The 18,167-nt window shown below is 36.9% G+C and overlaps 1 protein-coding gene across 1 annotated transcript in view; it reads right to left on the bottom strand.

Moving 5' to 3' along the window:
• Positions 1-7,990: 7,990 nt before the first annotated feature.
• The window catches only part of LOC103598063 (zinc finger protein 883-like), a 19,353-nt gene continuing 9,176 nt past the window's right edge, over positions 7,991-18,167 (bottom strand). Inside the window, 3 exon segments of the mRNA XM_008581971.1 lie at positions 7,991-8,612; positions 8,614-10,243; positions 15,560-15,671. Of these exon segments, the coding sequence (XP_008580193.1) occupies positions 8,111-8,612; positions 8,614-10,243; positions 15,560-15,644 (2,217 nt within the window). The 5' untranslated portion in view covers positions 15,645-15,671 and the 3' untranslated portion in view covers positions 7,991-8,110.

The raw sequence follows: 18,167 nt of genomic DNA, 5'->3' as shown, positions 1-18,167 counted from the left end.
TAGAAATCCAACACAATAACTTCATTCCACACAAACAAGAGCATGACCACAGCCACAATGGGTCTATGCACACATCACTAACAAGGAAGATTAATGACAAAATTAAATGGAGCCAACCCATACCAGGAACATGCATCAGAAACACCTTTAGTACTGACAATGCCCTTTAAATAAACCAGTTAATTTTGATGTATTTTAACATGTCCTTTGAGAAACTCCAGGGAATTTCCCAAACCCATACTAAGCCAAAAGGTTAGGCTGTTTAATTCTTGGAAGCCTTCTCAAGCAACCAAAGGTGAACAAGAACTTCCATGGAGCCGTACTACACACATGGAACCTCCTTGTAGCCTGCAGAACAAGGGGTATCACTCAGACTCCCATGCCATTCCCTATAGCAGGATGGCTCATTGGGCAGTCTTTGTCAGATTTTTGTATCAAGGTTATGCTAGATTCATAGAATGAGCGTGTTAGAGTTAGCAGGATTGAAGCCATGTTGGGACCTAAAAGTGTCTGTGCTGCAAGGGTGGGGGTGTTAAGATGAACAGTTTTTTTTTTTCTCTCCACTCTTTCTTTCCACCCCTGACTTTCTTTTCTTGCTTGCTAAAAGGGGAACAAGGCTGAGAAGCTAACAGCTGAGACTTCAGTTTTGAGAAGGATCAAGGCCAAATGACTGGAAGCTGACCTGGGGCACCAGCCATATCAACCAGAGCTCTGTGAAGCAAAACTATGCAAAAGACTTTGCAAAGGAGTTGATTCTACTCCAGAGCAATTCAAAAATCTTGCAGGGTTTTGAGATAATAGCAAAGATGAGAACAGAAACCTGATGAAGCTTTGGTAAGACCTTGTACCTGCCTCATAGACATGGACCCCTCCTAGCTCATGTCGCCTTCTCTCCTGCTTTTCACCTCCTATGTTCCATTCCCTCCTTTTAAAACCCCTTAGTAAATCTAAATCTTAGAGATGGGATAGCCTACCATCTCCTTCAGCAGAATACATATGCTTTTCTAACACCAACCATTTCACTTCTGAGTCTTTTTTCTTCCCTTCTCAAGAGGGCAGGCAGCTGTACCTGAGTTTGGTAACAAACAGACTCTATTCTCTGAAGGAATGGAACAGTTCTTCCCTTACTATTTCATAGAGTGCAATGGGTAAAGCCATCTGTGCCTAGAGCCTTTGTAGTGGGAAGTTTGTATATTATTGATCCAAGTATATCTTAATAAAACTGACTTAAAAAAATGTCCTTTGGGTTTCAGATAAATAGGAAGAATAAGTTCTGGTGTTCTTGGCTGATTATAGCTAATAATATTGTGTATTTTTAAATAGGTAGAAAAGTAGATCTTGACCATAATCACCACAAAGACAAATGTTTAGGTGACAAATATGCTATTCACCCTAAGTGAATCATTGTACAATATATGAGGGTACTTCAAAAAGTTCACGAAAGTGTTACAGCTCTCTTTAAATTTGTCTGACAGGTTTTCTGGTCTTTACTGAAAAACCCCCTTCATGCAAAAACAAAACAAACAAACAAACAAAAAGTTTATGGAAAGATTTGTATTGTCTTTCTACTTTTCTGCAAACTTTTTGAAGTACCCTCGTATGCATGTATTGAAACACACTGTAGCCTAAAAATGCATACAATTAAAAATAAATTTTAAGAAAAAGTCCTTTGGCAAGTTATCTTTTCCAATCAGTTTTGGATTCAGGACCATCATGTATTATTGTTCATTAGAAAGGATATCTCCTACTACCTCCAAGACTACCATTTTATGACTAATTCAATATTTTATAACATATCATCACTAAGATAACATAATAGCAGTTGGCATAAGTTATTACATAATATACTAGTTATTAAATAATTTAAATAATAAACTATCCACAAAGTAGCACTCACATCATGTACCATCTTGTTTAATCCCAAAATGAGATTATAGGTAAATCTGTGCTTATTTTATCACAAAGTAGCACTCTACATACATCATGTACCATCTTGTTTAATCCCAAAATGAGATTATAGGTAAATCTGTGCTTATTTTACAGATGAAGGAATTAACTCAGAGGTTATATTAACTGACCAAAGGTTAACCAACTGGGAAGTGGAAGATCTAGTGCCCTTAACCATTTTCCATACTGTTTCCTTCAAATGTGCATTCCATTTGTTAAGAGAATGTATATACTCTTTAACATTATATTGTCAGGGCATCAACCAGATCCAGTCTGGTTAACAAGCCCCATGTCTAAAATAGTCTGAAGGAGTGGGAGGGAGATTACTCTGGTTTCCAGGTAAGCTGGCATAAAACAAATGCTCTAATTCCCCTGACAGATTTGGATGGAGAGTACATGAGTACTTAAGCAAGCAACAAACCTTTACTTTGCCTGAAATGTGACTTGGTTTTCCTTTGTAATGTGTTTGCTTTGGGGGTACTTGTACTTGGCTTACTGCTCCGCTCTGGGCATGTCACTTGGAAAGAAAGGTTGAAAATTAATTTAAAAGTAAATTAAGAATTAAACTCAAAACTACGTTTCGGAAGGGAGTGGGAAACCTTCCACATCCTGAACATGGCTGCACCTTCTGAGTGCTCCCGCCTTACAACAGCACTCTCTCAGCCTTTCCACTTCCCCGTGGATTGAGCTAACCTACTGGGGCACTTAACCTGCCAGTCTACCCTCCTGACTGAATTCATGGCCTATGACTTTATGATGAAACCAGATCACTTTCTATTGAAATTGGACTAAGAAGAGATACAATCACTGTAAGATCTCTGCTGATTTATCCTAATTTTCCCTTTAAAGCTATATATAACTTTGCTCATTCTCTTTCACAGGTACATGAAATCATGATTTATTTGTGTGATATGTCTAAAAGTAATACACAAAACTTCGAGGTCATGCCCCTAAAGGGAAAGAGTTGTCTTTCAATTCCTGCCAGTTTGAAAAACAAAGACGCCTGGCTGGACCTCAGGTTAGAAGCACACATTGAGAATGGTAAAGCAGTAAGTTTGCAAGTTCCTGTGTTCCTGATCCTATACCCAGGCACTCTGGGTTGCTTATGCCCTTACTCTTTGTATAACCACTGATATTTTGAGTCTGTTATAAAAGACATTGCTATACACTAACAAATACAATCTTTTTGAGTACGGAGCCAAATGTGGTTGCTAAAAAGATGCTAAGGGAAATCAATTAGGTAAAACCACCTCAGTATATTAAAACACTCATGTAAAGAGTAAATGGAAGAAGTTATCTTTTTTTTTTTTTTTTTGCGACCAATGGATCGCAGCCCTCGGTGTTGCGCCCGCACCTTGCTCAGCCAGTGAGTGGCCGGTCTGTATATGGGATCCGAACCCTCGGCGGGAGCGCCGCCACGCTCCCAAGCGGCGCACTGTAGCAGTGCGCCACCAGGCCGGCCCTGGAAGAAGTTATCTTAACATTTATAAAGACTAACAGGTTTCTACTATAAACAGGAGAAAGCAAATTGATACCCCATGAAGTTCAAAGCAACTGAGTGATTCAATATTTCAGTGGAAGAGGTATTTCAGTGGAAAGAGGTTCTTTCAAAGCAAGCTATGAAAGAACATGAAAGAATAAATTATGCATGATCTAGTATCCATAGCTGGAATTCAACACTAAGTTGCTAAAGAAGATTGAGAATATTAAGTTTTAAAAAATTCCAGGATAGCTGTATTAAGTATAGGAGTTAGACATTATTGTGGAGAACTATACTGTCTTAGTCCATTCCAGGTTGCTATAACAAACTACCTTAGACTGGGTAATTTATAAGCCACAGTTTTTATTGCTCACAATTTTGGAGGCTGGAAAGTCCAAGATCAAGGCATTGGCACTTTCTGGTGAGGGCTTGTTCTCTGCTTCAGAGACGATGCCTTCTATGTTTCCTATCCAAATACTAACAAAGCCTGACCCTGCTTAGCTTTCGAGATCAGACAATATCGGACATTCAGGGCAACATGGCCATAGTACTTCCATGCGTCCTCACATGGCATAAGGGGCAATCAAGTTCCCTCAAACTTCTTTAATAAGGGCATTAATCCCATTCACAAGAGCAGAGACTTCATGACCTAATCATTTCCCAAAGGCCCCACCTCTTAAGTATTAGGAATCCCTTATTAAGGATTAGGTGTCAACATATAAATTTTGGAGGGACACATTCAGAAAGATTGCTGGACAACATCATCTTTGATTTTAGTAATCCCTACATTTTTGATTTAGTTTTTAATATATATTATAAAGTAAATATGGTTGTATATTTTGGGGTTGGCTAAAACAGGGTTCTAAGAGGCATCTTGCAAATCAAATAAAGTGCACACCTTCATAACAATCTTGCTATTACAGCACCAGCCCCCATCCCCCCAGCAAATGTTACTTAAGCATCCTCCTTTCCTCAGTCAATATTACTAAAACATTCTCCCTTCCTTAGTCAACTAAAATTTACTCTACTTCTATCTACCTTCTGTGAAATTACAAAACTCTAAGGTATGAATCATACCCTCAAAGAACTTGTAATTGAACATCCCAGAACCATTAGGTACTAAATGCCATGTGAATAAATGCTACAGAAATTCAAAGAAAGATGAGTACTGAATGGAGCTGTTGAGTCAAGTAAGAATAATAACCCAAGACTATGTATGTGCTAGGCCATAAGGAGTTTGAGAGGCAAGAGTAATAAAAGCAAAGGAGAATATTCAAATTGCAATCAGCACATGGTCAAAGTGTTGGGAAGTAGAAGTGAAAGCAAGAGCTGCCTGACTGAAATGTATCTCTGTGAGTGAAGTGGTATTTGCTGTATGCTGAACTGTAATAAGTGAATGAATTTTCTCAGGCTGAAACAGAAACAACAAAGTCATAGCGTAATAGCTTTATGATAGTCTTATACTTGTGCTCATACTTTTAAAATCTACTGCATAATTCACTAAAATGTTACCATATTCCAAGACTATTAAATTTGCTTATCAATTTTTTAAAAAGTTCAAAATTGACAGAAAAACATGCCTTTTAAAAATTCTTTTTAAGGGCCAGCCCGTGGCTCACTTGGGAGAATGTGGTGCTGATAACACCAAGGCCACGGGTTCAGGTCCCTATATAGGGATGGCCAGTTAGCTCACTTGGGAGAGCGTGGTGCTGACACCACCAAGTCAAGGGTTAAGATCCCCTTACCGGTCATCTTTAAAAAAAAAAAAAAAAAATTCATTTTAAAAAATGACATGTGCATTACAGAAAATTTGATAAAATTAACCATAACAAAAAAATAACATTTTGATGTATATAATTTTAGTCTTTTATACACACACATACACAAAGTACTTACTGTCTTAACCTGGTTTTTATTTTACTTCATATTAATTCATTTTCACTAAATATTCTTCTTAAGATTATTTTTAAAGACTGCGTAATATTCCAGATTATTTAACCAATTTCCCCTTGTGGGACACAAATTGGTTGTTTCTAGTGTTTCATCAGTGTAACAACATTAAATTAAAAACCTTTGTTGATAAGTCTGTATGCATATCCATGACTCCTTCCTTAGAATACATTTCTGCAGGTGGATATGCTAGGTTAACCAGCATGTACTCTAAGTCTTATGTAACATACAGCCGAACTGCCACCAGAAATACTGTACCATAAACATGGCATTCCAGGCAGGAATTAGAGTACTCATACCCTCAAATTGAGGATATTTATTTTCAGTACTTTGTCAATTTGTTGGAACAAAACAATGTATCTAATAGTTGTTCTAAGCAACAATTTACTGAGACCAAATGAGGCCAAATATTTTTTCACATTTTATTGGCCACTTTTTATTTCTTTTGTGCCATCTCCTTGATTCATTTTTCTTTTTATTATCTCAAAATCTCTTACATACTATCAACTCCTTTCCATCATGAGGGTACACTTCAAAAAGTTTGTGGAAAACAGAATTAAAAGATAATATGAATCTTTTCATGAGCTTTTTGAAATACCCTCATATATAAAACAAAATTTTTTTCCAACTTGTCATTTATCTTTTTAAATTTTTAAGATAGTCTGAAAAATTTTAGCTTCGTTTTGCTTTTTTTTTTTTTTTGGTAGAGATAGCTATCATTTTTGTGTGAATATTTTAGAAAGCTCCCAGATTTAGCTTCGTTTTGCTTTTTTTTTTTTTGGTAGAGATAGCTATCATTTTTGTGTGAATATTTTAGAAAGCTCCCAGAAGCCCAAGAGCACTTAAGTATTTATGTATATATTTTCTTCTTTTATAGTTTCATTTTAATCTTTAACCACCTGAGAAATTTATTTGCTATAAGTTAGTTACCGTACTGAATTATCCAACCACTCTTGACTAATTTGGAATTTCATATGCTAAATTCTTTTATGTACTGAGCCTATTTCAGATTTTTTCTGTTTTATTGATTTATTGTTTTTGCAGTAACCCTGCCCAAGCATCCCCAGAATTATATTTTGGAAACATTTTGCACATTCTCATCCCTTTTTTTCTTTCATATTGAAGTCAGAATCACCTTAAACTTACAAATTAATTTTATTCACTCATTCCATGTAGATATATGATAGATTACTCATGTATTAATCAGCTTTTTCTCATTATAAAATTTTAAATAATATTTTGGGGTCTTGCATATTTCTTATTAAATTCACTCCCATATTTTATATTTCTACAGCTATTGTGAATATAATCTCTATTCTATTACACTTTCCAATTATTTACTGATAGTACAGTGTGTGTGCATAGTACTAATTTTATATACATTTATTTTGTAACTGCTCACAAAATCATGTGAATGTGCCATGTATTTTTCTGGTGAGAAACCCTATGGCATTAATAGGTTCTCAGACGGATACATAAATTCAGAAAAGCTTAAACACTGCTGCCTTAAGAGCAGGTCTTCTTAAAAGCCATGTTGCAAGTCCATCATAATTCACCCTTATATGTGAGCAGTTTTCTTGGACATCAAAATGAACTCCAGACTCAGACTCAGTTAAGTCTGGACTAGTCTCTGAAACCATACATTTGATAAGTTCCATTACAAGTGGCTTTTTCTTGTCCTTAGGTGGTCAGTTTAAAATCATAGGCTTCTGAGATAAATCTTCATATTTTCAAGCCATTGTCTCTGTAACCATAGGAAAAAGTCAGACAAGGAATTTTTCTAGACATCAGGTACTCAAATTTCTCATTCACATGGTCTTACATATTTAGGTGTGGAAATAACAAATGCACTTTCCAGTTTCATCTTTTTTTTGGGTAAACTGCCCAAGCCATGTTTTCTAGTTCTTCCTTATCTGGGACATGATGATAGCCATATTCAACTTAGTAGAGAAGGTTTGTATTTGCAAACCTTTAGATGGAATCTAGGTAACCTATCCCTTATCTACTAACAATTTGAATCATTCCTTTTATTTTTTTTCCCTGAGGTTTTATCTAACACCATATTCTCAATCTAGGAAAGATCCCCACCTTTCTACTGCAATAATTCATGAAACTTATACTACATTATCACTTAATTTTCTTCAATATTTATGACGTCAAATTTTGGAAAACTAATGCAAGAGTAATAAATGGCTACATGGCATGTGCTCTATATCTTCATTGAATCCTTAATGACCATTACATTCTCATGTTGTGAATCATACCTTGTGTACAATAAATAAGTCACAATTTATGAACCACATATTAATATCAGTTCACCCATTCAGTGTGTATATATATAGGTGTGTGTGTGTGTGTGTGTGTGTATATATATATATATATATATATATATATATATAATTTTTTTTGGCAGCCAGCCAGTACAGGGATTGAACCCTAGGGTTATCAGCACCATGCTCTAACCAACTGAGCTAACCAGCCAGCCCCCTATGAACACACATCTATAGAAACCGCATTATTACTAAATATAATAAATGTGGATCTTCAAGATCAACTAATCAGGCCTTCCAATTATTCAGGTGAGGTAATTAAGGTTGAAAGAGGTAAAGTGACTTACCCCAAAGTAAAAGACCTAGTTAGTAATCGAGCTGAGATTAAAATCCAGGACTTCTAAAACCCAGAAACATGCTCTTTCCATTAAACCATATGGCTATTCTAGGTAGTTGACAGTTTTCATGATCCTCCTTTCATTTCCCTGGGAAGGAACTCCACACTAATCAAACTCTCAAGGCAGTCAGAAGATTTGTCTCCAGTGTGAGTTTTCTCATGTTGAATAGAAGAATTTTGTTTAAAGGTTTTCCTATACTCAGTATGTATATTGGATTTCTCTCCACTGTGAATTTTCTGGTGTTTTGTAAGATAGGTGCTCTGGCCAAAGGCTTTCCCACATTCATTACATTTGTAAGGTTCCTCTTCAGTATGAGTTTTCTGATGTTTTTTAAGGTCCATCCTTCGGCTGAAGGCTTTGCCACATTTACTGCATTCATAAGGCTTCTCCCCAGTATGAGTAATCTGATGTTGGATGAGGCCTGAGTAGTAACTAAAGGCTTTTCCACATTCATTACATTTATAGGATTTTTCATTAGTATGAGTTTTCTGATGATTTGTGAGGTTTGTACTCTGACTGAAGACTTTTCCACATACATTACATTTATAAGGTTTCTCTCCAGTATGAATTAGGATGCTGAACAAGTCCTGACCGATCACTAAAGGCTTTTCTACAATCATTGCATTTATAGGGCTTCTCTCCAGTATGGATTCTTTTATGTTGAATAAGGGCTGAACAGAAACTAAAAGCTTTCCCACAGTCATTACATTCATACGGTTTCTCTCCAGTGTGAGTTCTCTGATGCTGAATACGCCCTGATTGGACACTTAAAGTTTTCCCACATTCATTGCATTTGTAGGGCTTTTCTCCAGTATGAATCCTTATATGTTGCATAAGGAATGAACTCTGGCTGAAAGTTTTCTCATATTCATTACATTTATATGGTTTCTCTCCTGTATGACTTCTCTGATGTTGAGTAAGGTATGTGCTTCTGTTGAAGGCTTTTCCACATTCCTTACATTCATAAGGTTTTTCTCCAGTATGAATTCTTTGATGTCGAATAAGAGCTGAATAGTTACCAAAGGCTCTCCCACATTCATTACACTCATAGCGCTTTTCTCCGGTGTGAATTCTTTGATGTTGAATAAGGGCTGAACAATCACTAAAGGCATTCCCACATTCATTGCATTTGTATGGCTTCTCTCCAGTATGCGTTCTCTGATGTTGAATGAGGTCTGAACAATAACTGAAAGCTTTACCACAGTCATTACATTCGTAGGGTTTCTCCCCAGTATGAATGATATGATGTCGAATAAGAGCTGAGTGATCACTGAAGGCTTTCCCACATTCATTACATTCATAAGGTTTTTCTCCTGTATGAATTCTTTGATGTTGAGTAAGATGTGCACTTTGACTAAAGAACTTACCACATTCATTGCATTCATAACGTTTCTCTCCAGTATGGATTCTCTGATGCAGAGTAAGATGTGTGCTCTGACTAAAAGCCTTTCCACATTCAAGACATTTATAGGGTTTCTCACCAGTGTGTATTCTTTGATGCTGTGTAAGGTATGTACTATGACTGAAGGTCTTGCCACATGCAGTACACTCATAAGGTCGCTCCCCACTATGAATTCTCTGATGTTGGATAAGAACTGAGCAATAACTGAGGGCCTTCCCACATTCGTTGCATTTGTAGGGCTTTTCTCCTGTATGAGTCTTCTGATGGTTTGTTAAGTGGAAACTCTGGTTAAAACCTTTTCCACATTCATCACATTTATAGGGTCACTCTCCACTAAGAGTTCTTTGATGCTGAACAAGAATAGCATGGTCTCTGAAGGTCTTCCCACATTCACTACATTTACAAGGTTTCTTTCCATCACATTTTCTCTTTATAATTAAATCTGAATTTTGTTTGAACATCTTTCCACACGTACCATATTTATGACATCTCTCCTCTATGGAATCACTCTGCTTTATAACAAGTATTGGTCTTATACTGAAACCTTTCCCAAATTCATTAGATTCTATATTTCTTTCTCTGGCAGAAATTTTCATGCAGGTGACTATTTCTTGACCCATATATTTCTCCTGGTTTAGCGGCTGATTTTTAAACTGGCCTTTAGATTTCCAGGTTTCTTCCAACACAGACTTTCTCTTTGTAAATTCTTCTGTCTTTATTCCTTGAGATGAACCTTCTTTGGAAATGTCCTGCTGCTCTACTGTTGACTTCTTAGCCCCACATCTAATCTTCTCATCTAAAAGACACAAAGATACAAATCTACTATGTGCCCAATGCTGGAAGAAAAGAAGCTGCTATATTAGCTGTTATATTAGGGATAATGAAATTAAAAATACTGAGAACATAAAATACTGGGAATGTAAATATGGCCTAGTAATCTAGGAAGGGGTGAGAGGGAAATACTAGTGGTGTGAAAGGGTCTGATTCAGGACATACTGTAATCAAAGAGAATGAAGCAAACATTCTGTCAGGTAAGATGAATGATTAGGTAAAAGGCTAAAAGAACAAAGAAACATGATGAGCAGGGATTAAGAAAGGAAAACTATTATCAGAGAGGGATGGTCTTTTAAGGAGTATCCCATGTACTTAATTAGCATTGAAACTATTAAAACCTACTAAGAGTTCTTTAAATATATTTTAAATAAACTTTTCTCTTAGAATTGTTTTTTGACTTATGCAAAGCAATACTTTTAGCTAATCTCTCTTTGTCAAATAACTGTTAAAGTTACTGTTTTACATTTGATGTAAGAAGAGCATAAACTCTAGGTCTAAAAGAAAGGAAAAGATATTTCACTCTTTTGAAATAAAAAAAGTTCTTAGGGCTTTCCAATGACAACCCGACATTATTTTTTACCTTCAATCATGAACAGAAAGCCAAGAAACATTAAGCATACAGGAAAAAGGTGGACCCTTCTTTTTATATATCAGCATATCTAGGAAGTAGTTCTTCACTCTGGATTCATACTTAAGAGTAAGTTACTAATATATTGATTCTTAATTAAGAAAAGATCCTAACCTTTTTACTGCAATAAGTGTTTATATGTAAGGACATGATGAATAATGGATTTTATTGCAGAATGACTGTAAAGGGACCTGGTTGATTCATTAGAGGATGCACAAATGTTGGCAGCTATAGGTCTCTGGTCTTCAGCTAATTAGTTTTCCCACAATGAATTACTTCAACCTTCTACCCAGGCAGGGGGTGGGATGTAAAAGCCCACTTGCCTATGCTCTGAGTCAAGTGAAAGGAAAAACTGGGGTGAGGGTCTCTCCATTCAGTATGCACATTTTTCACTAAATATCTGTTTTCAGTGTGTCCCCTAGATCCTGTCATGTAATAAGTAAACATTAAATATGAAGAATTATTGATTAGCTGTACTCCTAACACTCAACAATCATTCTTCATTTTGACTCTAATTTATTTTTGCTTCTCCTGCCCCCAAAGCCCTTTCTCCCTTGTTTCACCCATCAATTCCTGACCATACTTTAAAGCCCCACTCAAATTACACAAGTCTCACAACATTCCTAACTCTCCAGTCTCCCTGATCTCCAACAATATTTACTGTTTTAACTTCTAATGTTAGCACTTAAAAGCAGTGCTGTACATTGTTTATCTATTATCTCATGTGTGCATATATTGTCTTCAGAATTATTTCATATCTTAGAGGAAAAGAAAAGAACTTTGATAATTTTTTTGGTTGTATAGCTAATACTAATTGAGTTTATGCTAGGCTGATTCTTATTAACATATGTAATCTTCCTAACAAGCCTAGGACATGAATAGAAACTCCATTTCAAGGGATATTCAGAATGCTAACATAACTTTGCCTGAGGTTACCCATAAACCAGACTCCAGAGTCCAAGCTCTTAATCTCTACAGCCCTAAGGGGCAGTCTGATGCAGTAGAAAAGTAATGGCTAAGGACACAGAATATCCTGAGATTTAATCTCAGCTCCCACTATCTGTGTGACATCAGGGAAGGCTTCTTTTTTGGTGTCTTTCCAGTTCTCTATACTGCTGATAATGTGATCTTTCAAGTATAAAAATTCTGGCCAAATATTTAAATTCCTCCCATATCTTTGAGATACAGGTCCTTAATGATCTGTTCTACCTACCAATCCAGACTGCTTTTCATTTCTTACTCACACATGCCTTATAATTCAGCCATACTGTATTTACTTCCTTGTACTTATCAAATTTCTTATGTATCTCTGCCCATACTGATCTTTCTACCTAGAGCACCTCTTCTTTTTTTTTTTTTTTTTTTTTTTTTTTTTAAAAGATGACCGGTAAGGGGATCTTAACCTTTGGCTTGGTATTGTCAGCACCATGCTCTCCCAAGTGAGCTAACCAGCCATCCCTATATAGGAATCCGAACCCGTGGCCTTGGTGTTATCAGCACCACACTCTCCCAAGTGAGCCACAGGCTGGCCCTAGAGCACCTCTTCTACCACCTACTCTGTGCTAAGCTCATTCCTGCTCATTCTTCAGGATTCAATTCTAACATCACCTCTGGTTAGGCTCCTAATCTATTCCCATAGCCTCTGCACTAATAAAGTAATTCTTGTTTTTATATGTAACAACACCTAACATTTAATTAGTGCTTATCAAACTTAGAGCCACACTGGTCAAGAAACTTTACACATATGTAATCACATATGTATTCCTCACTACAATTTCATAAGTTAGAAGCTATTATTATCCCAATTTTATGAATGATGCAATGGGAAATAAAGCTGTACTTTCTAACACAATAATCACTAGCCACATGTGGCTACTGAGCATTAGAAATATGCTTAGTCCAAATTGAGCTGTGTTGTAAGTGTTAATAAAATACATTCCAGATTTTGAACACTCAGTACAAAAAAAGTATAAAATATTTAACTAATAATTTTTAATATTAATTACATGTTGAAATGATGTTTTGAGTACATGAGATTAAATAAAAGATACTATTAAAACTAATTTCACCTATTTCTCCTTAATTTTTTATAGCATGACTACTAGAATATTTAAAATTACATATATGGCTTGCATTACATTTCTGTTGGTCAGTGCTGGTCTAGAGAAATAAGAAATATGTTCAAGGCTACAGAGCTGGTAAGTGGAAGAGTCAGGATTCACCCCAGTCAGCCAGGCTCCATAGTCTACCTTCCTTACCATCGCTCCGCATGATGGGTGAGCATATGCCCATCATGGCACTTACCAATCTCCTTCTAGACTCTGAGCTCCTGGAAATCAGAGAGTAAAGTCTTTCCCATTCAAGTGCTCAACTCCTGGCACAGTATTTGGTAGACAGAATATGCTCAATGAATAGGCAAATGATAGATTTCTTTTTTTGAGACTACCACAATGACAGTGGTTTTTAAAATTAGTCCAACTACTTTTTTTTTTTTTTAAATCTAAGTCTTGGAAACTATTTAAAGCAAAAGGTGAGATAAAACAAATATCCTGATATTTGGAAAAGTAAAGTTTTGATAGTGAAAAGCTACTTTTTTTTTTTTTTTTTCCTTTTTGTCTTTTTCCGTGTCCGGCAATGGATCGCAACCCTCAGTGTTGCCCCCGTACCGGACCAGGACCGGCAACGGGATCGCAACCCTCGGTGTTGCTCCCGTGCCTCGCTCAGCCAGTGAGCGGGAACCGGTCTGTATGTGGGATCCGAACCCTCGGCAGGAGTGCCACCATGCTTCCAAGTGGCGCACTATAGCAGTGCACCACTGGGCCGGCCCCGAAAAGCTACTTTTTTAATAATTATAGGCAAAAATGCTAAGAGGGATATTTAACCTGTAAACTGAAACCACCACTGCAGAGACAACTTTTTATAGATATCATTATTAAGAGGCAGAAACAAAAACTGTGAAAAAATCCCATGGAATAGCTAGAAAATTAGATGAATCAGAGCTTTAGACTGTCGTGTACATTATGAAAAGATAGTTTCATAAAAGACAGTAAACTGGATTGATTTTACCTGAGAAGATGAAAGAGGGCTAAGAAAAGGTCATCAGATTTTCTTGACAAGAAAGGTGTCATGACTTTTATAAGCATACTTAAAAATACAGTTGTGAGAGACAAACATAAATTATAGGGTCAAGAAGTAAATGTGTATACTTACAATAGCAACATTAACAACCACTAGTAATACTCAGTGAGCACTTATTATGTACCAGGCAGTGTTGTAAATATTGTAAGTGTATTACTTAAGCCTCACAAAAACTTAATGAGGTAGATCATTATACCCATTTTACAGGAAAAAAAAAAAAAGTGAGGGGGGCACAGAAAAGTTAATAAGTAACTTGCCCAAGGTCCAAGGCATGGGTCACATCAAGAAAAATAACAGAAACTCAAAAAAGTAACTGTGAGATGTTTTTGTTGAGGTAGGTAGGAAGATCCTAGATGTTTCAAAAGGCAAGGAAGAATTAATCCTAAAACTGGGGTTACAGAAAATAACGGAAGGGAAGGATCTGTGTTTGCTAAACAAATTCATGAATGTAGAATACAGATGGGTCAGTTTTAGAGGAAGAATACAGCCTTCTCTAACCACAGCAGAAAAAATTAGAGTTGAATTTTGAAATAAAGGCCAATAGTACATAAGAAAATTCATATTAGGTGATCTCAAATCCCTGGAAAGATTGAAGACAGTGATCCAATCCTTCATTGAACAGCAGAAAAGCGGCTTCTAATGACTTTCTTCAGCATGATTTCCACTCACCTGGGAAGCTACCTACTGGAACATTTGCCTTCAGTAGCCTGACTCTTTCTGTTCCTCCGAATGGGAGAACACATCAGGTTCAGAAACTGAAATCCCTGCTCATAGGGAAGCAAAAGGGCTAGCAACTTGTCATGAAAGAAAGAGAAAATACCTAAAGGACTTCTGAAAAGGTCACAAAAAATGAATAAGGAAAAAGGAGGAGTTAAAGATGAAAATCGAGAAGTTGATATAAGCCCAAATCACTTTTCTACTTCTAGAATAGAAACATTTGAAACTTGGTAGGAGTACAGGGAGATACTAATAGCCTAGAGATCAAAATTTAGAAAAGTAAAGCACATCCTAGCAATCATTTTCCAGTTCTGTGTGGTCCATTCCTTTTGTCATAAATAGGGAAGAGAAGCACTTCTATCTTAACTCAGAAATGAGCCTGATCCTTCAACTCCGGCCAAACTCAATAAAGTATGTAAATAATAATAAATATGATCATAGCACTAATAGGAAAACAGCAACAGCTAACATTTACTGAGTCCTTACAATAATACCAGGTATTCGTGCCAAGTATTTATTTTATTCTGTCCTAGACAGATAATCCTGAAAAAACTCTGAGTTAGACTTTATTATTAGCCCCATTTTATACATGGGAAAACAGTCTCAAAGGTTTAAAAAACTTGCCTAAATTTTCTATGATGGTAAGTGGTAGAGCCAGGACTTGAATTCAGGTCTTCTCACTCCAAAACCCACATTCTGAGTCCTCACATTATAATGTCTATGGCTAATAACAACTAAAGGCGACAAAATACTACATGGAAAGATTCTAAGATACAGAGAGAAAGTAACCCTTACCTAGCAAAACCAGGTTCCTATATTTTTCCAACATGTACTTCTGAGCAGGGTCCAGTTGCTCCCACTTCTCCCAGGTTACGTCCATAGCCACCTCTTCCAATGTCTTTGATAACTAAAAACCAAATATATTTGCATTACCACAAGAACCAGTTACAGTGAAATGAGTACAAAGTAATGTGCACAAAGGATGGAGATAATCGAACTGGGAGAAATGGAAGAGGATATCAAGTCACATCACATATTTTTTCAGCAACTTCTGTGTGCTACATAGTGCAATCCAATTTTCTTGGAACTATAGATAAAAAGTTTGAGATATAATCCTTGCCCTTAATCCTAAAATGTTGTGCAAGAAAAGATCTGTACACATACACTAGTGAATAATGTAGACCAATGACAAATTATATGGTTAAAACAGTAAGTACTGGGCCGGCCTGTGGCTCACTCGGGAGAGTGCGGTGCTGATAACACCAAAGCCACGGGTTTGGATCCCGTATAGGGATGGCCGGTTTGCTCACTGGGTGAGCGTGGTGCTGACAACACCAAGTCAAGGGTTAAGATCCCCTTACCAGTCATCTTTAAAAAAAAAACAAAAAAACAAAAAACAGTAAGTACTAAGGTCAAAGTAAATCTGCCTGAATAAGGGAAGGCTTCATAGAGGAAATAGAACACAAGAACAGCCTTTGAAGAGGTCATGAGCAGTCTTTTTCAAACTTCTGGGGGAAATCCATGAAGAGATCAAAAAATCGGTTTAGTGGGTAGTAACCTAACTTAAGAGTGCAGATGCTAAAGCAAGACTGCCTGGACTCAAAGCCCAGCTCCACCACTTACCAGCTGTACGAACTTGAGCAGTTAAACTCTGTGCCTCAGCTGCAAAATGGGGACAATAACACGTCCTACAACTCAGGCTTATTACAATGATTTAGTTAGTTAATAACATAAAGCACTTAGAACAGAGCCAGGATAGTACACACTGAAAGTTAGTTAACATCACTTTTACTGAAATAGAGTGGAATGAATAACAAGAATGTATAATAATAATATAATGCCTTAACGCACTTGAGTGACTGGTACATAGAAGGTGTAAAATGAGTCATTGTTGAATAAATAATTGGCTCTTCATTAGTCTCTTTTCGGGCAGCAACATAGGATCTAAAATATACTGCACGACCTTTTCTTTTAAACACAGAAATTATTTGTATAATACTAAAGCACTTACAAAGTATTTGAGTATTATGTACTCAAATGCACTGAGTATTATAAAGAAAATACAAAGTTTATTAAAGGACAATAGAACTACAATGTGTGTATCTGTACCATCAAATTAAATCACATATTATCAGCTTGAACCACAGAGAAAAATCTTTTCCTGGGCAACAACACTCTTGAGTTTACAAAGAGTATTGAGTTGGATAGAAACAAGTATTTCTTTTTAAATTTGATCACTTTTATAAAGAAAAAGGAAATTTTTTTTTTTTTGTCTTTTTCGTGACCAGTAAGGGGACTGCAACCCTTGGCTTGGTGTCGTCCGCACCGTACTCAGTCAGTGAGCACACCAGCCAGTCCTATATAGGATCCAAACCCACGGCAGGAGTGTCGCTGCGCTCCCAGCGCTGCACTCTCCCGAGTGTGCCACCGGGCTGGCCCAGAAAAAGCAAATTTTGCAGTTACAGCAAAGCCTACTGATTATTTTTCTCCTTCAACGTATTTTTATTTATTTTTTTGTCCTCTTTGAGACCGGCCGCACTGCGCTCAGCCAGTGAGCGCTGTGAGCGCAGCAGTCATCCCTATATAGGATCCGAAACCTCGGCGGGAGCGCTGCTGCACTCCCAGTGCCGCACTCTCCCAAGTGCGCCATGGGCTCTGCCCTCCTTCAAAGTATTTTTAGAATACCTTTGTTTTGAATAAACAACTGAACTAATAAACATTTACTCATTCAACATATATTTATTGAACACTGCTAGGTAATAAAAATACAGTGCTGAACAAAACACAGACACAATACCTGATCTCATAGAGCTGAGTGTCTAGTGGATAAAAGATAATCAAATAATCACATACACACACACAAATATAAAATTGTAACTGTGGCAAGTAGCATAAAGAAGAGTCACATGATGTTATGAGAGTCTTTAATAAGGGAATCTGGACTGGTCAGGGTGTTATTAGAGACTTAATTGAGGAGTCGCTGTCTGAACTCATTACTGAAGGATGAGTAGACACTGCCTTGGTGACAAAGGTAAAGAAAACCACATCAAACAGAGGAAATAGCAAGTGCAAAGGCTATTACATGGGATGGGGGAGGAAATGAGACTGAAAGAAGGTCAGTGTGGATAGAGCAGGGAAGGCAGAAGTGGAGAATGGGGGAAGAACTCAGGCTGAAAGATAGAGGCCAGCCATGTGAAAGAGAGAGGCTAACAGACCGTGTAAGTCAGTCTTTATCCTGACAGCAACAGGAAGCCATTTAAGAGTAGTAAGCAAGAAGATGACAAAATCAAATATGAATGATGAAAAAGACTCCTCTGGTGGTAGGTGGAAAAGTAGAAATGCCAGAATGGATATGAGAAGAATATTTGTGTGGTGATGAGGACAAAAACTGGAGAGAAAGTGA

This window comes from Galeopterus variegatus, unplaced genomic scaffold (assembly GCF_000696425.1).
Source record: "Galeopterus variegatus unplaced genomic scaffold, G_variegatus-3.0.2 Scaffold2496, whole genome shotgun sequence".
Taxonomy (NCBI): domain Eukaryota; kingdom Metazoa; phylum Chordata; class Mammalia; order Dermoptera; family Cynocephalidae; genus Galeopterus; species Galeopterus variegatus.
This window is presented reverse-complemented; position numbering and strand designations above follow the sequence as displayed.